The sequence below is a fragment of the Neoarius graeffei genome, chromosome 2, assembly GCF_027579695.1.
Source record: "Neoarius graeffei isolate fNeoGra1 chromosome 2, fNeoGra1.pri, whole genome shotgun sequence".
NCBI classification, from domain to species: Eukaryota; Metazoa; Chordata; class Actinopteri; order Siluriformes; family Ariidae; genus Neoarius; species Neoarius graeffei.
Genome location: NC_083570.1, coordinates 95,729 through 119,578, shown reverse-complemented (window position 1 = coordinate 119,578; position 23,850 = coordinate 95,729). Strand labels below are relative to the sequence as shown.

General features: G+C 43.1%; 1 protein-coding gene across 1 annotated transcript; it reads left to right on the top strand.

Annotated features, from left to right (window-relative positions):
• The first annotated feature begins 219 nt into the window (after window positions 1–219).
• ufl1 (UFM1-specific ligase 1) lies at window positions 220–15,164 on the top strand. The gene is made up of 19 exons (XM_060913413.1): window positions 220–626; window positions 989–1,134; window positions 1,219–1,247; window positions 1,707–1,804; window positions 1,909–2,023; window positions 2,278–2,405; window positions 8,047–8,105; window positions 8,649–8,795; window positions 9,011–9,186; window positions 9,311–9,487; window positions 9,579–9,699; window positions 9,849–9,968; window positions 10,063–10,177; window positions 11,557–11,726; window positions 11,867–11,997; window positions 12,439–12,519; window positions 12,657–12,742; window positions 14,468–14,648; window positions 14,719–15,164. The coding sequence occupies exons 1-19, from the start codon at window positions 553–555 to the stop codon at window positions 14,902–14,904; spliced, it is 2,340 nt and encodes a 779-aa protein (XP_060769396.1). The 5' UTR covers window positions 220–552; the 3' UTR covers window positions 14,905–15,164.
• The last annotated feature ends 8,686 nt before the right edge of the window (window positions 15,165–23,850 follow it).

Below are 23,850 nucleotides of genomic sequence, written 5' to 3'. Positions count from 1 at the left end.
GAGGCTTTTGATTAATTCCTCGCTCTGCACTGGAACTTTTATTCTTGTATTTTTTATCTGTCTTATTCTATTTTAGCTTATTTTCTGTTCTCTTACACACTTTTTTCTTTCAGCGCGACCGCAATGCATGATGGGATATATTGCTTGGTTAGTGACCATCGGTTGTACTGTACACTACTGTTCACGGTGCATTGTGGGATACTATGAGTGCACTATATAGGGTGTAATAATTCTCACTATACATTCGGACAGCACTGCAGAATGATGAACTCACTGCATAGTCCACTACAGAGTGAGTGACTCCGGACACGGCGCGTGCCAGTCACAGAGGAAGAGCAAGCTCGCCGGACTCTGATTTACTGCTACGAGTTTTGTCCCTCCCGACATTCCGTACTGCACCGTACGAACGCTGACGTGGGCTGGTCGCAGTTAGTATAACTTAGCATAGCATAGCTCAGCTGTCAGTTATGAGCGTAGCTGAGCTGAATAATTACAAATAAAAGAGAAAAACGAAGAATATTTTAGTTGTTTTTGTGACTTAAAGTCAATAAAATGGCAGACTGGGAGGAAATCCGGCGGCTCGCGGCAGATTTTCAGAGAGTTCAGTTCACAGAGTCTGTACAGAGGTGAGCATTTATTATAAACTCCACAGAAATAACCCGAACAAACTGTAATAAAGTTTCTGTCGCGGGGTTTATTATAGGTCAAAACGTTCAGTTCCACACTGCTCACTGGAATAAACCTCTCTGTTTATCTTGTGGACCTGTTTCCGGTACAGCTGTGGTCACTGTTAATAATCTCTCTCTCTTTGCCTTTAAAAAGTGCAGAGTTAATGAGCTGATGTTTATTTACTTGTGTTTAAAACAAATAAACAAACAAAAAAATCTTGTCCTTTTAGCTGTGAGCTGTCAAATTAAGCTCGCATTGCATGTGACATTATTATTATTATTATTATTATTATTGTGTGTTTGTGCCCGGGCACACTCAGGCTGTCGGAGAGGAATTGTATTGAGATCATCACTAAGCTGTTGGCGGAGAAGAAGCTGGACGTCGTTCACACACTCGATGGAAAAGAGTTTATCACTCCATCACAGATCAGCCGAGAGATTCGAGATGAACTGTACACACATGGAGGTGTGTGTGTGAGAGAGAGAGAGTGTAATAGCTGTGGTTCTGGCTTTGTTTGTGCTGACTTTGTGTGTGTTTTTGTGTTTTAAGGAAGAATAAATGTAGTGGATCTACAGAAGGTGCGTGTATACTCGTTTCATCAACTCTCTAAAGCCCACACACTTCACTGGGTGTCTGTTATTTTTGATACATTCCTGTTTGTGTACAGAGACATTTAAAAAAAAAAAGGAATAAACTGCATGTTGAAATTTGACTTGGTGCTTAGCATCAGCACAAAAGATGCCACACATGACTTTTAGTTATTTTCTTACAGAACATGTAAACAATTGTTCAGTATTTTCCTTCAATTAATTTCTTCTCTTCACATTTAAGATTTTATGAGGTTAATTTGTGGTCAGTCGGCACAAAGATACTGGTTGATGTATGTCTTCTGTGTGACCCTTTATATAAGGTTTGCAAGATGAAGCATTCTGAAGGAAATTGTCACCACCTACTTCGTCTGTCATAGAGCGGCCATGAACTTTGACAGCATCGTTGGTAGTACATTTTAACACTCAATGCATTTGGTGTGTGTGTAGATCATTAATGTGGATCTGGTCCATGTGGAGAGCCAAGCGAATGAAGTGGCCAAATCCGAGAGAAGAACTCGGATCATTCTGGGACAACTGATTACTGAGTGAGATGTGCCCCCCTCATTCATTCATACATACATACATACATACATACATACATACATACATGTGTGCACACACTCACTGTCTGTCTGTGTCTGATGTTCAGCCATTACTTGGAACAGATGTGTGAGGATGTGAATGATAAGCTGCAGGAGGCTGGACAGGTGAAAATCGCTGAGCTCAGTAAAACGCACCAGCTACCTGCAGATTTCCTCACACAGGTGAGAAACACACATGAGTTTTGCGTTTGTCAGTAACACATTAGTTCGGTGGTGTATACCTGGTAAATTACCTGGAATAGCCGTGGCTGGTGACTGACGCTGATCCTGGACAGATGATTTTGTTTGTTTTGAAAATGACAGAACTAGAGGTGTTCTAATTTGTAGCCACTATGTTTAAACGACAAATATTCCATTAATAGTTCCATTGTCTCATATCAGGATCACTGCGCTCTCTGTGTCTGTGTGTGAGATAGGAGCTCAGTGCGAGGTTAGGCCGGCTGATTGATGGTCACATCGATCAGTTTACTGGACTGATCTTCACCCAGAACTTTATCAACAGACAGAAAGCAAAAATACGAGGATTATTCAGTTCCATCACCAGGTAAAACAAAGAGACACGCACTCTAATTACTCAGTTCTTTGCCTAAAATAGTTACTACTATACCTGAATGTGTTAAAGGGATCCTCCAGTGGATTTATTCTCAATCTTATTTTAAGTAAAAGTAGTGGCAGATTTAAAAAATCAAACTTTCATTTTTGGAGACCAAATAGTGTTCAAGAAAAATGAATTTTCTTTAAAATGCCAACTGGGCATTGATGTATGCAATGACATCATGTAGTGGTCGCTTGGAGCAGTTCAGCTGTTTATATTCTCTGTTTACATCATAGTGTTGGTAGTTTTACAAGTATTTTACTGAATTTATTAGTTTTTAAATAAGTATGCCTCGTTGTGTAGCATATAAATGCCGCAATGATGCGATAAAGAGAGCACAAGCTGGAGCTAGACTGCATTTCCACAGAGAAAAGTGTTTTCTGAATGAATGGGGTTCACAAATCAAATTGTCCTTCTCGGAAGTGTCATGTCACGCTGCGCACTTTGCACTCTAATACTGTTAAATCATGCCACACTCTGTGTTAATCTACCCAGCACCATGTAGATCATGTAAAAAAAAACATTCTGGGATATTTACATCTCAAATAATGTAGTTTTTTGAAAACCCACCCCCTTTTTTTTAAATTTATTTTTTAAATTTAAATTTTTTTTTTTAAAAGACAGATTTTTCATTGTACGGGTATCTGTGTTATGCAGCTTACAGACAATTCAGTTGGTGACTCCTGGCTACTCGGGGGGGGGGGGGGGGGGGGGGGGGGGGGGAAGGAAGGAGAGTTACAAGTTCTTGCTAAACACAAAGCAGCTTGAGGCACGCTATTTTTCTTAAGTTTACTTTATTAATTCACCCATTTATTTATTTATTTTTAATTTAATTAAGGTTTTTTTTTTTTTTGGCAACACTACTATTCGTACATAGTGTGTCCGCCTCTCAACTGGGAGATCGCAAGTTCTACTTGTGGTCAGGTCATACCAAAGACCATCATAAAAATGGTACCTGCTTCCATCTGGCAAGGCACACTGCAATATAGATGTGAGTGGGGAAGTTGGAACTCTCTTGGTTACCAGAGGGGACCCCCCCCCCCCCCCCCCCCCCCCCAAATGTAACCCTAGCTGTATAGAGATCTTGCAGTCACGTGACCGGAAAGTACACAGCCGCCATCTTGTCGGTAAAAAACACCGCTGAATACTGCTGCACTCGTGTACAGAATGGATCAATTTCAACCGACGGACTACACGGCTCATTTTTCTAATGAACAGATAAATAGATATATGTCTAAAATAAACGACCTACAGATTTGTGACCCTTATGGCTTACCGGACGGAGTTTTCACGACCGGATTTTGAACTGCCAGCGGAATACCCAGACGTGTATAATTACCTCATTAACTTTCCCTCGCTGTTCGGTGGTGAAGCACTGCGTGCTTATAAATCTCTGGACAGTTATCTTTACAGAAATTCAGGATTTGTCAGCAACTCAGATGTGGCATCTTGTAAACAAGAATCCTCATTGGATGGGTAAGTCACTTAAGTATCGAGTATAGCACTGACCAGCCAATTATAGAATAAGGTAATTCCAGCTGTAATTCCAAATCGTCCGTCTTGTTTACCATGGATCTGGCGTTGGAGAGATAGAGACTTAGCAGTGGAGGTTTGAGTGGCTGTTTTCTGAGCTTAGTCAACAGGCCGGCTCTGCAGCCTCGCTTTTGCTTCTGCTCCCGGCGCTGCCTCCTTCGCTTTGCTTCTGATAACAATCCACGGAGACCCCGCTGGTCTCGCTATCTCGTCCGGAATGTTGTGCATGCGATGGAAATCGCTACAAACCATCATTTTCTGCTGGAAACCCATGTCCAGTAAGTCCATACAGTTGTAGTGGATATTGAAGTCCGATACAGATGAACAACACGCAAAAATACACACAAAAAAACATAAAAAACGTGCACAGGTAGGGAGAGCTTGTAGCCGCAGCCGTTGTAGTAGAATTGTATATAGTAGGGTTTTCCAGAAGAAAAGGTAGAAGTAAAAGCAGAAGTAGAAGACGGAAATATGGCGTTTGACCGACAAGATGGCGTCTGTCACAATCTGGACCGGCTGTGACGTCACATGCAAGTGCTCCATAGGGGAGAGGCTGAGGGTTACTGAAATGGAGATTGGTGCTGCACCCGTACACCTTTACAGCAGGGGTGGGCAATTATTTTTTCCATGGGACACATGAGAAACAGAATTTTGTGGAGGGCCGGATCAAAAGGCTGAACTAAATTCTGCATAATATTAATTGTATTTCTTTATATAAAGCAATAAGTAACATTGTTTTTACAAGCTGCTAAGACTGGTAAGAGTATGGAAAAAACGAGGTTGCCTTACAAAAAATTTCATTTATTCAATCTCATTTCCCAAAACAATGGTTAACAAAAATATGAACGTTTTACCATTTTTTTTTTTTCAGTCACATTCACCCCAAAACACAATAAAGACATCACAATATTGTCTTTCTACTCCAAATATCAAGCAAGATACATCATATTATAATAATGATGCCCACATTTGTAGTCTAATCACCTCATTTGGTGTTTTTTAGTTTATTTGTTCAGTGAGAGAAATCTAGTCTCTGTTGGTCTTTAACGAGTGCATCAAAGTCAGGTTGAATGTCTGAGGTGGCGATGCGAAGCACAGCTGGCAGATCATCAGTCGATTCGGTGTAGGTATCAGATCTACAGATCGGCTCCGGCGCCTGCTGGTGACGTCACACTCTGTGATTGGCTGGACCGTTTGAAGGATGACGTACAAGTTTGTGGTTGGTCTGGACAAATTACGGAAGTAGTTATCGCGGGATTAGGTTTCGTGGGATTTCATGTCATGTTCATGTCACGCGCATTGTGTTTTTGTTGAACACAACTTCAAAATAAAAGCAATGCACATTCAGTCCATGCATGGGGTAAAATTAGAAAATGCATTTATTTTGTAACTTCTAATTAACCTTACGCGGGCCGGTCAGAATGAACCAAAGGGCCGGATGCGGCCCACGGGCTGTAAAATGCCCAGGTCTGCCTTAAAGAGTTGGTTAGTACTGGGACAGGAGACTGCCTGGGAAGACTGGATTCTGGTATGAGAGGGACTTTGACTCCTCCTACAGCTTTTGAGATATTGACAACATTCCAGCTGTGACATGTCTGTCTGTCCTGAACCATACCCCACACACACACTGTTAATCTCCCTAGCACATGTAAAAAAAGATTTTAGAGCACAGAGCGTTATATCGTGCTGCAGTTGAGCCATTTTAAACTGAGATTTTAGAGCATGCAGGCACACACACTCTACACACACACACACTCTGCCACACACTTTCTGTCAACCATGTTAAAAAAACAAACAGAAAAACCCAGATTTGCAGCATGAGGTCTTATGTCTGATCCAGTTTCTGTTGGTGACCCTCTGTTCCAGTTGATCAAGCACACTGCATTTTCTCTGGAAATGCAGTCTAGTTCCAGCTTGTGCTTTCTTTATCAAGTCAAGTCAACGTTATTGTCAAATATGCTATACATGCTTAACATACAGCACAGATGAAATTTCAGTCCTCTCTGACCCACGGTGCAAACAGGCAATGCAATAAATAAAAAATAAAATAATTTAAAAAATAAACAGTATAAACACACAAGAACTAGACAGACTAAACACACATAAATTGGTGCAAATAAACAGTCAAGGGCACTTGAGGTATAGCAGGTAAACATGAAATAAGCAGTATAAACAATAAACTAATAGCTGTTAAGGTGAGGTAGTGCGGAATAGTGCAAATGAGCGAGGTAAAGTGAAATGTGCAGTCCCTGAGTTCAGTGTGTTAATGAACGCTGAGAGTGTGTGTGTGTTGGGGGGGGGGGACTGTGAGGGTGACATGATGTCAGATGCTGAAGGGGGGGCAGGGGGTGTGCAGGCAGAATCTGTGGCAGAGGGGGGAGGAGGGGCAGAACAGGGAGGGAGTTGAGCCTCCTGACCGCCTGGTGAAAGAAACTGTTCTTGAGCCTGCTAGTTTTGGCCCGGAGACTCCGCAGTCTCCTCCCCGACGGCAGCAGGCTGAAGAGGCTGTGAGATGGGTGGGTGGGGTCACCTGCAATCCTGATGGCTTTGCGGGTGAGGCGGGAGTTATAAATATCCATTAGAGAAGGGAGAGAGACGCCAATGATCCTCTCAGCTGCTCTCACGATGCGCTGCAGAGTCTTGCAGCAGGACACGGTGCAGGCGCCGTACCACACGGTGATGCAGCTGGTCAGGATGTTCTCGATGGTACCTCTGTAGAATGTGTGCATGATGAGGGCTGGGACTCTTGCTCTCCTCAGTTTGCGGAGGAAGTACAGACGCTGTTGGGCTTTTCTGGCCAGTGATGCGGTGTTGTTGCTCCAGGACAGGTCTTCAGAGATGTGCACACCAAGAAACTTGGTGCTGCTCACCCTCTCCACTGCAGCACCGTCAATAGATAGTGGAGCATGCTGGGTGTGCTCTCTCCTGAAGTCCACAACAATCTCCTTCATCTTCTCTACGTTCAGACGGAGATTGTTGTCCTTGCACCACATGGCCAAGCAGCTCACCTCACTCCTGTAGATTGACTCATCGCCATTGTTGATGAGACCCACCACAGTCGTGTCATCTGCAAACTTGAAGAGATTAGAGTTGGATGTTGGTGTGCAGTCGTGGGTCAGCAGAGTGAAGAGGAAGGGGCTCAGCACACATCCTTGGGGGGCCCCCGTGTTCAATGTGATGGTGCTGGAGGAGTTGCTGCCGACCCGTACAGCATGTGGTCTCCCCGTCAGGAAATCCAGCAGCCAGTTGCACAGGGAGGTGTTGAGTCCCAGCTGGTCCAGTTTGTGAATGAGCTGCTGAGGAATGATTGTGTTGAATGCTGAGCTAAAGTCTATGAACAGCATTCTGACATACGAGTCTTTTGTCTCCAGGTGGGTGAGGGCTGAGTGGAGGGCAGTGGAGATGGCATCATCGGTCGAACGGTTGGACTGATACGCAAACTGGAAAGGGTCCAGGGCGGGGGGGAGGGCAGACTTGATATGCCTCATGACTAGCCGCTCGAAGCACTTCATGAGAATGGGAGTGAGTGCAACAGGGTGGTAGTCATTGAAGCAGGAGGGAGACGGCTTCTTCGGGACCGGGATGATGGTGGTGGCTTTGAGGCATGTGGGGACAACAGCCTGGCTCAACGAGATGTTGAAGATGTCTGTAAAGACATCTGTGAGCTTCTCGGCACAGTCTCTCAGGACACGACCAGGAATGTTGTTTATAGCATCATTGTGGCATTTATGTGTGACGCAATGAGGCATACTTATTTAAAAACTAATAAATTCAGTAAAATACTTCTAAAACTATGATGTAAACAGAGAATATAAACAGATGAGTTGCTCTAAGCGACCACTACATGATGTCTTTGCATGTGTCAAGCCCAGCTGGGATTTTAAAGAAAATTCATTTTTCTCGAACACTGTATTTGGTCTCCAAAAATGCAAGTTTGATTTTTGAATTCTGCCACTACTTTTACTTAAAATAAGATTGAGAATAAATCCGCTGGAGGATCCCTTTAAGGTGTTTTTTTTTTTTCTATTTATTTATTTATTTATTTATTTATTTATAGGCCGACTCCAGTAAATAACCTTATTGGCCAGTATGGCTTACAGGACAATCTCTTATACTGTGAGTATCTTTTTCTTTGTGTGTGTGTGGGACAAGGGTCTCTAGAGCATCTCTGTGTGAATTTACTTTTTGGCGCTGTTCGAGCTGCTGTCTGGCACACACATTTGACACACAGCAGTGCTTGTGACCGTTGCTCAGGGACAGCGGCGTGGCCTCGGGCATGTCCCGGGGTATCTGTAGCATCACCTTGAGTCATGTGCTTGACATATAATTTCACATACATGCACCATATTTGGTACCTATGTGGGTCTCCCTAGGATGAACATATTTGTAATCTAATACATTTCCTGTTGGGTGGGGCCGATGCAGTGAGTTATTTTGGATTTTTTGTTCTGACACGTGTTACATTTTGAAATATTCTTCTTGGTTGGTTCATCAGATTCATGTTAGATTTGGTATACATCATGATTGATGTTAAATTGCAAAGGAATTTTTTATATCTTGCAATGTGTTAAATTTGCTGTATTGCCATTTTAGTCTTTAATATAGTAATTATCACGAGATTTTGTAACGAAGCTTTTTTTTTTTTTTTTTTTTTTGTAGCTCTGCTGGAGGAGTTGGTGAACTCAGGCCGTGTCCTTGGGTCAGTAGTTGGAGGTCGTCAGGATAAAGCTGTGTTTGTTCCTGATGTCTACTGCAGAGCACAGAACTCCTGGGTCACATCCTTCCTGACACACAATGCCTACCTTGGTAACAGTCAGGGATAAAGGGTTCAGGTTTACAAATAAGAGATTCAGATCTAAGTATTTGGGAGTCAAGAGATTGAGATTTAGGAATAAGGTATCTGGGATAAGAAAGCAAGAGCTCCACATGTAGGATTAGGGAATCAATATTAAAGGAATGGAGAGAAATTTCAGCTTAGGATTTTTGGATTCAGAATTTAGGTGAGAATGTTGTTTCCTCAGAGTTTGAGTCTCTGTCCCGTTTGGGAATTCCTGATCCAGTGAGCTACGTTAAGAAGCGGTTTAAGGACAGGAAGTTGCTGTTCCTGCGGTCAGTGTGTGTGGAAGCAGCCATATTGGATCAACTGGAGGCCTCAGTGGAGGAAGCGGTCAACTCTGAAACTTGGATCGACTTACAGGTGTACACACATTCCAAACTCCGAGTATAACTTTAGTGTGGGAATAAACCGTGTCACAGTGCAGTTAACATCATTAACTGGAGAATATATTACGTGTCTCTGCAATCCCTTGCCCACTTTCCAGCTGCTGTTGCCAAGCTGCCTCTCACAGGATGATTCAGCGACGTTGATAGGTCATGTGATCCACTCGATGCATGCTCAGTCCAGTGCTCAGGTTCTTGGCACTGCTGTTGTCAGCGAGAAGTTTATGAGCAGCTGCCTGGCGCTTTTTGATGACCTCATGCAGCAGAAAGCTCAGGCGGTAAGAAAACGCTCAACCAGACATTTGTTTAAAAGGCCAGCACTCCTACAGAGCTCTGCTAGTGTGTGTGTGTGTGTGTGTGTGTAAACAGGAAGTGAAGAGTGATCCTGTGCTGTTATTAACAGAGGATGATGTGAAACTGGCACCAGTGATTGCTGAGAGCTCGAGTGCTAAACGAGACAAACGAGACGAGCGCAGGAAGAAAGCATCAGGTGGACTTAAATCCTGGAGTACTAATGTTGCATGCTAATAATCTGTCATTTATTTTTGCAGTAATGCTACATGCTCATCACTATATTATATAGTTTGAACTACAGGCAGGGTCACTCGTGTGTGTGTGTGTGCGTGCGTGCGTGCACAGAGGGCAGTGGCAGTGTACGAGCAGGCGGAGGAGGAAATGCCAGAGAGATCCGAACACGAAAAACCAAGAAGAAGAATAGGAGAGAAGAGGAGAGTGATGACGAAACTGCAACTGCACAGAGTAGACACTGCGCGTGCGCACACCTACTTTACTGAACACACCTATGTGTTCCTGTATACTGCACTCACTGTTAAAACCGTGTGTGTGTGTGTAGGTAAGCCTGCAGAGCCAGTATTCCTGTCAGTCCAGGAGATTGTGGAGGTGTTGGAGAAGCACGTGTGTGATTGTCCTGAGGAAACACTGGAGCTCATTGCACATGAGCTTGTCAGGTACTGATATTAAAGCTCCTCAGGAGCCAGTTTTTGTGTACTTTATCTCTACCTGTATCCTGTCACACCAGTCACTATGGCAACAGTAATGCTAGTGCCGTGATAAGCTACGCCAGTAAACATCCATTATCTGTACTGCTTATCCGTCACGGTCGTGGTGGAACCTGGAGCCAATCCTAGCTGACTTTGGGTGTTCTGGGCAGATCATCAGTCTGTCACAGGGTAACACAGAGGTGAAAAACCATTCATGCTCACACCTTTTGGGCAATTTTGAGTAGCCAGTTGACCTGATCCACATGTTTGAACTGTGGGAGGAAACTGAAGCACCCACAGGTGACCCACACAGGCATGAGGAGAACATACAAATTCCATACAGAAAAAACCCAGTAAGCTGCGAAATTTGAACCCAGAACCTTCTTGCTGTGAGGTGACAGTAATAACCACTATGTCGCCCACACTGTCAAACTGTTTGTTTGTAATGGTTTAATTGGTGGGATGAGCCTCATACCCAGGCTTATGTTACAATACAGGTCCAGGATGCATTAATGCCCCAAGTGGAATTTATTGGATCCTAGTCCATTTGAAGGGCAGCTCTTTTGGGGCCAGTATCCTTAGGGAGGGCAGTAGCACATTTGTAAGAGAAGTCCATTGGTCTGTGGTTCTGCAGCTGCACAGCGGTGGTCTTCACTCTGATACACCCACTCAGCCTGTATATGTTGCATATAAATTACAGCACCTCCCTCCATGATGAGAAGGTCCATGGACTCCTCTTGTCCTGATGGTATTGGAGTCTGCCATTCCTTAAAAAGCAGACTTGCAGCCAGTAATTCATCAGCTCATGGTTTTCTTTCAAAACTTAATTCTGTTCTAAATATGAAACGGTTCACAGCCAGGCAAAAGTCCTTCACCTTCAGGACCTCCATTCTCTTCCTGTTTTCCAGCAATAGTGCTGGGGGTGGGGTGAGGCGGGCAGGTCAGGTCAATGCCAGCCTCTTTGGGAAATTTTTCAAATCCTAAGAAACTGCAACTGTTCACGTTCTGCATTGCATGAGCTGTGTTGCTGTACTGACCTGGAGCAGAGCTTCAGGGTTGTGCTGGGATGGACGTATTCTGGAGCGTGAATGAGGGAAGCTGAGACTCCGGTTCAGGTTTTGGGAGTCAGTGGCCTCATCAAGGTGTTTTATATGCAGGATGTGTAATATTTTTCTGTTGCTTTTTATCTGTGAGTGTTTTGAATATGCCTGTTTGTATTTTGGGTTCAGGGTTGTTGTGCTACAGTCATCATGTACCGTCATGCTCCCTGCCCCCTCCTGCAATCCCCCAGCTTCAGCTGTGTACAGTGCTGGTGTAATTGCTTAGTTCTGTCTGTCTGTCTCCAGGCCGTTATCAAGGGCATACAAGGAAGTGGTGCACTCAGTTTTCCTGTCCTCCACTTCCACCTCCCACTCAGCTGGGAAACGCAGACACACGGCCAAGGAGCTACAGGAAGAAATTAACACTTTGTACACTAATGTCCGAGCACTAGAGCGAGGAACCAAGCACTTCTCAGGTGTGTATTAGACACACTCGCTCTCTCTCTCTCTCTCTCTCTCTCTCTCTCTCTCTCTGTGTGTCTCTTGCACATGTACGTTCATGTCCAGACCTGGGACCCAAATGTTAGTGTGTGTGTGTGTGTGTGTGCGTGTGTAGATGACGTTCAACTCCACATGGCGAAACACATCCTGAAATCAGTGTGTTCAGATCTAACCAATGCGATGATCAACTTCTTGTCAGATGATCACAAGACCATCATCGACAATCCCAGCTCCATCACTGCTGAGGTCAGCAACATCATTTCCATGGTTACAGAGTAAATGAAGTTAAATTGGGAGATGGAGCTGCCATTGCTGCAAAAACAGTACTGTTTGGGTCATGTGTAATTGTTTTCAGTTCTCAACATTTAATATAATTTGTGATTTTTAAACCACTTGCAGCTCCTTCTGGTAGTGTTTGTCTGTGGAGTGTGAAACCTTTTAAAACGTTTTAATAAGAGATGGCAGTAGTCAAAATATCCAAAATAGAATTTTTCCAATCATCTGCTGCCATGAATATAATATTTAAAATGGTCGTGTATGACAGTCGAGCTGTTATCTGGTGAGCTCACTTTTTTATATTCTTGTAAAACTCTTTGATGAAGTACTGTTAGTGTTTTTTAAATTGTTGGCTTTTACTTCATGATCCTGCGCTGTTCCATGTGCCATCTGTATTTCCACAATTTCTAGGTGAGGATGAAGATTCTGGCCAAGTTTCCTGATGAGATTAAAGCTCCTCTGATGAAACTGAACAGCAGCCTGAATGGAAGAGTGAGTGTACACCTTCATAAGTCACATTCACCTCTCTCACTGTGGCCCTGTCATGCTCTCACACAATCACTCTGTGGCCCTGTCATGCCATTGCCCCATCTCATCAGTCTGTCTGTCTGACTGTGTCTGTATTTCAGAGCATTGAGGAATTCCTCTGCAATGTGGAAGCTGCTGCTGAGGAGTGTGGCATCATGCTTAAGAAAGGAGACAAGAAAAAAGAGAAGTAAGAACACACAATGATAGAATGTATATAAACGTATAGTTCTACACTACAAACACACAACCAGGGATAAGAATTTTCCGCCGATCGGCGGATTTCCGACTTTTTCAGACCAAAATGATCGTTTCTGAGATTGATGTAAATCCGTTGAGAAATTTTCGGAGGGGGGGTTATGGTTAGCGATCTGTGGTCACCTTATAACGTCTTGATTCTTGGTGGGCTCTGGGTTAACACACACTCGAGTCTTTCGACATGTCGTAATTAACATTCACTTTTGCGACAATGTTCGACTTATTTGTGGTAGAATTTTCGGGAAATCCCATCACGTGCAGTGTATAAACACAAGTACGCATGCTCTCCACGTGTGGCTTGCAATCGCCGTTCACCGACTGTACACACTGTTTGACGATGCGCATTGGTAACATCGGAAGGACTCATGTATTCAGGCGGGATGTTTTAGCATATCGACAATGGCAAAAGTCTTAGAAGAGGACCGAGCGAGGAAGATTGATAAAGTTGCAGGAATAAAGAACTGTTTTCAATGGGCTTGTCGAGAACACTGAATGTCGAGATCGACAAGCAGACTGTCACAACGAAGCTCGGTGATCACATACGGAAAATAGACGTCCCAGGAAAAGTACTTTGCTCGCTGTGTTCTGACATGATAAACTACGCTAGTAGAGGGGCGAGGACTATCAAACTTCACATATACACCAAAAAACACCAAAGGTAGGTTGAAAATGATTTTGCCTGTTCAATAATTCATTATATTTATAATGTATATCGCACGAATCAGTGTGTGTGTGTCTCAAATACATGTCATATATAAGTGTATCTTTTATAAATGGGGTTAGCTTATCTAATGTAGCATGTTGGGAAGAATCATAGTATCATATCTATTTCTGATAAAATTTTAGGTATGATACCGTGTATAACTCTCCTACTTATTGCTCATTTCATAGGGGGATGGAGGGGGAATTGCTGGCGTGTGCCGCGCGGGAGCGTCTGCCCAAATTTTTTTGGCCGAGATGAACTTATAGTTTTTGATTTTAAAAAAATTTCCAATATGTAATGCCCATTGTACATGTCTGTTCTTTAATTCAAAATCACCATCTTGATCTTCAGATTGCCCGTATGGTATCTGTATTACATTACACAACATCCTGTCCAGATAAAACCTCGTTAGTCCACACAACAGTTGAAAGGGAAGTGATGAGTGATGTTGAATGTTGCCTGCTTAATATGCAAGGCCTCCTGCTACCATGATAACATCAGAAGAAAGCTTAAGAGAATTATATGATAGAACTTTTTTCTGGTTTGCACTTCATTGTAAAGGATTAGAGTATTCAAAGACACGAATAGCAAAAATGCAGAAATATAATACTGTAGAGCTCGTTTATATTAAAAAGTGCATTGATTTTTTTGAAATCAAATGTGAATTGATTAAAAACAAGTCTCTTGTACCATATTAATCATGTTCACCTGGGAGTCCACCAAGAAGGGGAATTTATTTCCAAATAAATTGCAACGTTTTGCTGATAAAATTAATGGTTTTGGGGTTAAAAAAAAAGCCAAAAATCATTAGCTCCCTGCCCCTGGGCCCCGCTGGGTGCCTGCGGCCCCCAAACCCCTGGCTTTTTTCAGACTTTTTTTTTTTTTATATTTTTCCATTCTCATCCCTGCACAACCACAGTTAACATTACACAAACGTGTGTGTGTGTGTGTTAGACAGGTTCTCTCCATACATAAACACTCTCTGATGGAGCAGTTGCAGGCGGCAGTTGACGAGGCACTTGTTCTGCATCTTGCTGTTTTGCTGCTCTTTCAGCAACACACACACTGCATGTTGCTTGCTCCGGGACGGTGTGTGTCAAGCATCATACAGACGCTGCAGAATAAACTCCCACAGGTATACGCACGCACGCACACTGACTAACCTGATGTTTGTGACAGTTAAGTAAGTGTGGTGTGTTGGTTAGGATCAGTATCAGCTGTTGATGCAGTATCATACTCTGGTGGTGAAGCGGTTGGTGGGGAAGAAAGCTGAACAGGCGGATGGAGAGGGTGAAGGATCAGCTGAAGAACTGCAGGAGATAAAGACTCTCACTAATGATGTTAAAGAACTCATCATCTCGCCCAGAAAATCCTCCACCTCAGACCAATGAAATGGAAGAAGGGCTGGAGCCAGTGGCTGCACACGTGTGAAAGAGCAAGGTGGAGACTGGGGATGGACGCAAGGCCATGACTGAGGGCGTAGACGAGAAAAATGGACTGATATTTTTCTGAAAGAATGTAACAAACCCTAGAACAGTTGAGACGCTCAGTTAGACCTTGGGTACGTACATGGCATTGTTGCTGTACATTGATAGTGTTATTGTCTGGTCTTGATGATTGAACATAAAAATCTACGTGTTTATGTAGTTAACATGGATGTAATTCTTCTACATTAATCCTCAATTCTGAATTTTTTGACCTGAAAATGTGACTTGTGTAAAATCATGCAGATCTGTTTAAAAAAAAAAAAAGAAAAACAATCTTTGTGTGTGTGTGTGAAAGAGAGAGACTCATAGATTTCTTTCCTTTCCAATTATCCATGAGGTTTGTTTGGCTTGAGCTAAACATGCCCATTTCCCTATGTACTACAGTCATGCTTGTCTGTTAGTGGTAGCCTACATCAGTTGACAAGAACTGTTTCAGCTCAGGTAATTCAGATGTGCTGTGCTGGCATGGCTAATCTAGAAAACCGAGAATTCCTGGTGAGCTGCAAGTTGGTGATGCAATAAGTTTAAAAGTAGCAGCAGCATAACTTGGAGATACTTGTTGCAGTATAGGCTGCAGGCAGCTGCACTCACACAAACCTGCAGGAGATGAGAGCAGCCCTCTTGAGATTTCTGACTGGTTAACTGATTCCAAACTGGTCACGTGACAACTGTACAGGTTTACAGTTTGACGAGCAAGCCGTCTGAGCCTTTAATCAATATGAACAATAAAAAGAGGGAGTGGAAAAGGCCAGATTAAAGAAGAGAAAGGTGCAAGGAAATGATAGTGATGTAGCTGCTAAGCCAAGAATCTGTGGAACTTGGTGTTCTACTGCATACCATACTACTCTAACAGTGACTGTATGATCATTCCAGTGCAAATAATATAAATTTCCAAGTAGCCCAGTTTTCCTTCATCTTCAAGCTACTTTGTTTAGTTCAGTTTGGTTGCTACCATGGCAGGTTCTACACAGGGGCGGATCTAGAAAAATATTTATGGGGTGGCAAGAGGGGGGCAGGAATTTTTGAGGGGTGGCAACGTGTTACAGACGTATACAGTTAGGTCCATATATATTTGGACACTGACACAAATTTTGTTTTTTTTTACCTGTTTACTGAAACATATTCAAGTTATAGTTATATAATGGACATGGACATAAAGTCCAGACTTTCAGCTTTCATTTGAGGGTATCCACATTAAAATTGGATGAAGGGTTTAGGAGTTTCACTTCCTTAACATGTGCCACCCTGTTTTTAAAGTGACCAAAAGTAATTGGACAATTGACTCAAAGGCTATTTCATGGGCAGGTGTGGGCAATTCCTTCATTATGTCATTCTCAATTAAGCAGATAAAAGGCCTGGAGTTGATTTGAGGTGTGGTGCTTGCATTTGGAAGATTTTGCTGTGAAGAAAACATGCGGTCAAAAGAGCTCTCCATGCAGGTGAAACAAGCCATCCTTAAGCTGCGAAAACAGAAAAAACCCATCTGAGAAATTGCTACAATATTAGGAGTGGCAAAATCTACAGTTTGGTACATCCTGAGAAAGAAAGCACTGGTGAACTCATCAATGCAAAAAGACCTGGACACTCACAGAAGACAACAGTAGTGGATGATCGCAGAATAATGTCCATGGTGAAGAGAAACCCCTTCACAACAGCCAACCAAGTGAACAACACTCTCCAGGAGGTAGGCGTATCAATATCCAAATCTACCATAAAGAGAAGACTGCATGAAAGTAAATACAGAGGGTTCACTGCATGGTGCAAGCCACTCATAAGCCTCAAGAATAAAAAGGCTAGATTGGACTTTGCTAAAAAACATCTAAAAAAGCCAGCACAGTTCTGGAAGAACATTCTTTAGACAGATGAAACCAAGATCAACCTCGACCAGAATGATGGAAAGAAAAAAGTATGGCGAAGGCGTGGTCCAGCTCATGATCCAAAGCATACTACATCATCTGTAAAACACGGCGGAGGCAGTGTGATGGCTTGGGCATGCATGGCTGCCAGTGGCACTGGGTCACTAGTGTTTATTGATGATGTGACACAGGACAGAAGCAGCCAGATGAATTCTGAGGTATTCAGAGACATACTGTGTGCTCAAATCCAGCCAAACTGATTGGTCGGCGTTTCATAATACAGATGGACAACGACTCAAAACATAAAGCCAAAGCAACCCAGGAGTTTATTAAAGCAAAGTAGTGGAATATTCTTGAATGGCCAAGTCAGTCACCTGATCTCAACCCAATTGAGCAGCATTTCACTTGTTAAAGACTAAACTTCAGACAGAAAGGCCCACAAACAAACAGCAACTGAAAACCGCTGCAGTAAAGGCCTGGCAGAACATTAAAAAGGAGGAAACACAGTGTCTGGTGATGTCCATGAGTTCAAGACTTCAGGCAGTCATTGCCAACAAAGGGTTTTCCACCAAGTATTAGAAATGAACATTTTACTTACAATTATTTAATTTGTCCAATTATTTTTGAGCCCCTGAAATGAAGGGATTGTGTTTAAAAAATGCTTTAGTTCCTCACGTTTTTATGCAATCATTTTGTTCAACCCACTGAATTAAAGCTGAAAGTCTGAACTTCAACTGCATCTGAATTGTTTTGTTCACAATTCATTGTGGTAATGTACAGAACCAAAATTAGAAAAATGTTGCCTCTGTCTAAATATTTATGGACCTAAATGTATACTGAATTTAATCACAGTGATCACAGTTTGATGACAAATAGTATGTACACACTACAAAAGGGCATGGGCTGCCATTTACAAACTCATACAGACAAACTTAATCTCATGCTTTTATTGTTCACGAAGAACACATTCTCAGATGAGGTCTATACCGTTTCTGGACAGTTTTATACTGTATATGCAAAACAGACACTAAAAAACAACAACAATAACAACACTGCTTCAAGTTCAGCATGATTTAAACCATTTACACCAGTGTCACATTTTATAGTTTTTTTTTTTTCTCACGCTTTGTAAAGGCTCACCAGTGAGCATAACATGAACTTGTCATGCCTACAACAGCTGAATGCGGTGATTTCCATGTTGCTCAGCAAAATGCTTCACATTACATGTATAGTTAGCTAAATAACGTTCTCCAACCTGATTTTTATCCTCTCAAAATCAGCATTGCAACTATGCTAGCACTGTTCATTCATTATAATTTCATTTCTTGATAGATAGTTAATCAGCTTTTACCTCTTTCCTCCCATGTCTCCTTTCCTCGTGACTCCTGGCTCCCTCACTTCGCGCCTCTCAATTTTCCAAAACAACCAATCTCTGGCGTTATCTCATGCTGCATTCGCCGCAGTCGGACATTGGAAATTCGTGCACGTAAATGTCAAATTGGCCGTAATTTTTCTTTGAATTCGTCGCTGCCAACTGGGGTGGCAGCAGGGGTGGCAAGGCTTTCTTTTAGGGTGGCATTTGCCACCCTATGCCACACCGGTAGATCCGCCCATGGTTCTACACGTTGTACATTTTCCTGCCTTTTTTTTGTCTTTTGCTAATCACATGCCTGAATTATGCATTACACTCTATAACTTATAGAAAAACATCTTGTAAGTATTTAATTGGCATTCGTACAATGATTTCCCCATCACAATCTATTGCAGGGTTAAATAGGGACTCAAGGAATGTGCACAGGCCCACAGTTGTGAAACACTGCCATTGTTCCTGTTGCAAACCACTGCTTTGGGTCTGCAAATTTAACAAATCCAAATGGGTTTCATGTGACGTGTGCATACTAAATAAGGAATGGACACGTGCATAGCAGATGCAAAATGTTTAGTATTGTTTATATTCAGGTTGTTGAAGTTATCATTAAGTTGGGTGGTATGTATCATTTATTTTGCCAGAATTATGTTTTTGGTTGCCAGAATAGAAGTAAAACTAGACCAGAATTAGTATTCTCTCACATCCCTGCAGGATCAAAATCATCCTTTTCATCAAAATCCGAGCCGACTTTGGCTCCGTGGGATAAACTGGACCAAGACATAAATTAAAAATGCTCGTGTTTGCCGTGCTCATTTTATAGCTGATAAGCATTTCAGTGCGTTTTTTTTTATAGAGAACTAATAAGTAATACAATGACCTTATTAATGTAGCAGTGCCTAAGCTTTCAGTCTAAGTCCTTCTTGCGCCATGCACTCGTCTTCCCAGGCAGTTTCCTCTCCCAGTACTAACCAGACCCTTAACCAGGTTTAAACCTGTGTAAGCGATATGAGAGGAATATTACAGGTCCTGGCGTTAACTTGGAGGAATCCTGGCTTTTAAAATGCAGAATTCGCTCGAATCCTGCTGTAATATTTCACAGGTTAAACATGTCCACAAAGGATATAATTAAATGTATGTCCAAAGACTTACAAGCTTTTAAGCGTTCTCAGGGTGTGTGTGTGTGTGTGATCTCAGATCAGCAATTTCTCAGCAGCGTTATAGGCGAAGTGCGCAACGCTTGTACGCATGCGCGGCTTTTCTAGGTCAACTATTTCGGCTACCAAACGAACTACCGAGGCGCTGAAGTGACTATTGAGGTATTTCACCTGACGTCACAGGGTCACGTGACGCCCCGGTGTCCACCATTTTGGACGGCAAGCTAGCTAATGTCAACAACAGTAGCTGGTATGTTACTGTAGCAATGTTTACGGTCAGTCATTTGTATGACTGTTAAAACCTTTCAGTCTCAAGTTTTTCCTTTACTGGATTTACTAGTTTACTGAGCCAGCCGGCCCCAGAGCGCTAGCTAGCTAGCCAGCCAGCCGGCACCGGAGCGCTAGCTAGCTAGCCAGCCAGCCGGCCCCGGAGCGCTAGCTAGCTTGCCGGCCCCGGAGCGCTAGCTAGCTTGCCGGCCCCGGAGCGCTAGCTAGCTAGCCGGCCCCGGAGCGCCAGCCGGCTCCGGAGCGCCAGCCAGCCGGCTCCGGAGCGCCAGCCTGCCGGCCCCGGAGCGCTAGCTAGCTAGCCGGCCCCGGAGCGCTAGCTAGCTAGCCGGCCCCGGAGCGCTAGCCAGCCAGCCAGCCGGCTCCGGAGCGCTAGCTAGCTAGCCGGCCCCGGAGCGCTAGCCAGCCAGCCAGCCAGCTGGCTCCGGAGCGCTAGCCAGCCAGCCAGCCGGCTCCGGAGCGCTAGCCAGCCGGCCCCGGAGCGCTAGCTAGCCAGCCAGCCAGCCCGCCCCGGAGCGCGCTCAGTAAACTAGTAAATACAGTAAAGGAAAAACTTATAACGGGCCATGTCTCAACAGACTAAGAAGTTATTTCAATGACATTTAATAACATTTTGTTTATCCTGAGGACCGAAAGTAAATGAAAATGTGAACAAATCTTAGCTGTCAGTGAACAATCCTGGTGGAAGCAGGTAAACGTCGTTCTCTAAGCCTGCTAACCTCAATTTTTGCAAATACCTCTCCCTCTGCTCGCCCTGTAAATGCCCTACGTCGCTGGATAGTGAAGGTGTTTTCTGCATCTCGCTCCTTTTTCTTTTATGTTTTTCGTTTGTCGCCTTCCTCGCATTCAAACTGATTCGAGCCGTGCCGTCCAAAATGGCAGTGTCACATGACTTGGTCACGTGAGTGAAATACCTCAATAGGAAGGCAGGTAGCAGACGGTGATCTTTAAAGCTCTATAGCGATTGGCTTAAAGACCTTAAGCCTTAAGTGAATTGTAAAACTATGACAGGTGCACACTGTGCTTTTTACCAATGTACTAACGGAAGTTATAAACTTAAGCAGTGGAAGAAAACACAATTGTACTGGGCCTACATCTGAAGACGGGTCATGTAAATGTGAACCTCCGTTTGTTTTGATTACATTTCCAACCGAAAAAAAAAAAGACCCAGAAGGACGTAAAAGATGGAAAAAAGTTGTAAGTTTGTTCAGATATTTAGTTCGTCATTTATTTTTGGCAATTCTAACAAAATATTATGTAGTTATTATGCAGAAAAGGCCTACAGGTTTACTACATCTTTCCATCTTACTGTAATATCGCCCACCTTTGTGTCCCATAATAGAGTGCTCCGAGATGATGCTAAAAATAGTAACACTGCGCGTGCGCAGCCATCTTGGAAGTCACTCGCTCCAGAGCACGCATAGAGTACACATCATAGAGTACTCATCATAGAGTACACATCATAGAGTACATATCATAGAGTACATATCATAGAGTACATATCATAGAGTACACATTTAGCGATTCGTTTCCGCGTTAGAGGGCTTAAAAGCTTGGATTTTTTAAAGAATTTAGACATTTGAAGTGATGGAGCACTACTGTGAAAGTTTGGATAAGCAGGCACGGGAGCATTATGCTGAGAAGGCACGTTTCATTGGGAATGTAGATCCATACACTGTTAGTGAGAAGGAATGGAAAGCCGACCCCAGCTTGTTGCCGCATTTAACATACATAGATCTTGTGAACTATCTAGTGTTTCACCCAAGTCCATTTTGTGAACTAAAGGATTTCCAGAACCACAAGAGCATGGAAGCATACGATAGATTTGTGTCCGGTTGGGTCCGCGATGTGTCGGTGTTTACTGCTGAAGACGGAGAGACAAAAGTGATCAGAGGGAAAGTGTTGCACTCGCAGAGTCTATCCCAGCCTAGTCTACACCCCTGGATAATAGTTGACAAGAGACATGCTATTTTGTGTGCACATTGCAACTGCATTGCTGGACTTGGGGAATGTTGCTCCCATGTTGCTTCCCTGTTGTTTTATGTTGAAGCGGCCACGAGACTGAGGGAAAGAACGACGGTCACACAACAGCTGGCAGACTGGATGCTACCGGTAACTATGAAATTAAAATAACTATTTTAGTAACTATTTTAGTAACTATGAAATTCAAGACCATATTAACCTACCTGTCACAAAGTGATCAGAACAAATCCGGATACAGTCAAGTTGTCCTAAATTTGATCAGTTAATGGCAGCCAGCCACTGTCGTCTCCTCCGCTCGCTTTTCTCCTGTGCTGCAATTCCCTGGTTTGTCACGACTTTAGGGAGTCTGTGGAAGCTTTTGCCACCCTTTTCCCCTCGGTTACTACAGCCAACAATGACGCATGTATTCGGCATTGTCACCCCTTTTTGCTTCGCTGGACAACAACAATGCACTGACACAGCGACCTTTGACTTCCAATATGGCCGCCGCCGGGTGCGCGCTGACCTCGAAGATCTCTATAAGGGCCATATAGATTAAAGCAGGCTTAGATTACTTTATATAATTAACAGTAGATGTATTTATATATATATATATATATATATATATATATATATATATATATATATATTAGGCTTGGCACGGTTATGGGAAAAAAACCGAACCATACGATACGCCTGTTGCGGTGCAATACGCGTATAAACCGCGGTACCCCTATTTAAGACGTTCGCCAAAAAAAAAAAAAAGCCGAATGCCCGTATGAAACCACGTGGTTCTCTTTCGCGCGAACAGGGGTGATAGCGTTCCGGCGCCGCGCCGGATTTCCGGCGTACCATGGCGCCAGAAAAAAAAAAAATCTAGTTCGCCCATTATCCTGTGTCATTCTGAGATGTGCAGATAGACAGTAAAGGGAATTCGGAATTCCCTTTACTGTCTATCTGCGCATCTCAGAATGACACAGGATAATGGGCGAACTAGATTTTTTTTTTTTTCCGGCGAGGGGAGGGGAGGTTTGTTTTAAACAGTGCAGTGATTGGTTTTATTGCAATATTTTATATTGGCTGTGTGTGTATTTTGTTATAAATCGTTCTAAGAATACAGTGGCACTTTAAGATTAGATAAGAAATCCAGCCATACGTTTCAAAACACTGCACTTTAATTTCAAGTGAAAAAATACATCCTCACTCTCAGGGATTAGAAGAGTTTTTGATTCGGTTTTTGTATATAGGTGGTTGGTTGGTCGCCACATAAAAGTTTAAGTTTTAACACACACATCTGTTCAAAAGTAAGCTTTAAGAACTCATTTTTATTTCTTCCAATTATGAAAACTCTGTATGTGACAAAAGACACCTGGTTCCTCTAGATGCCACAACATGGCAGCAAACACTCCTGACACTTTGTATAAATACTGTAGTAAATAAAAAAGCTGTTGAAATCATCCATGTCTTCCCTCTTGCTGTTTCAAAATACTACCTGGCTTTTCATCAGAGATTGTTCATAAAATGTGCTCATGTCAACTCAAACTCAGTTTGTGCATGATTATTTCATTGTAACTATAATTTTAACCTCTCTTAAATGCTGTATCCTAAACTATGTTTACTTAAGGTAAATAGTAGGCTATATGCCCAAATACAGAGTACTTAAGATTTAAAAAAAAAAAAAAAAACCGCAATACGTACCGAACCGCAGACCTCAAACCGCAATACGTACCGAACCGCGACTTTTGTGAACCGTGCCACCCCTAAAATAAATATATATATATATATATATATATATGTGTGTGTGGGCGGCACGGTGGTGTAGTGGTTAGCGCTGTCGCCTCACAGTAAGAAGGTCCTGGGTTCGAGCCCCGGGGCCGGCGAGGGCCTTTCTGTGCGGAGTTTGCATGTTCTCCCCGTGTCCGCGTGGGTTTCCTCCGGGTGCTCCGGTTTCCCCCACAGTCCAAAGACATGCAGGTTAGGTTAACTGGTGACTCTAAATTGACCGTAGGTGTGAATGTGAGTGTGAATGGTTGTCTGTGTCTATGTGTCAGCCCTGTGATGACCTGGCGACTTGTCCAGGGTGTACCCCGCCTTTCGCCCGTAGTCAGCTGGGATAGGCTCCAGCTTGCCTGCGACCCTGTAGAAGGATAAAGCGGCTAGAGATAATGAGATGAGATGAGATATGTGTGTGTGTGTGTGTGTATAGTCTAGACAATGTAGGCCT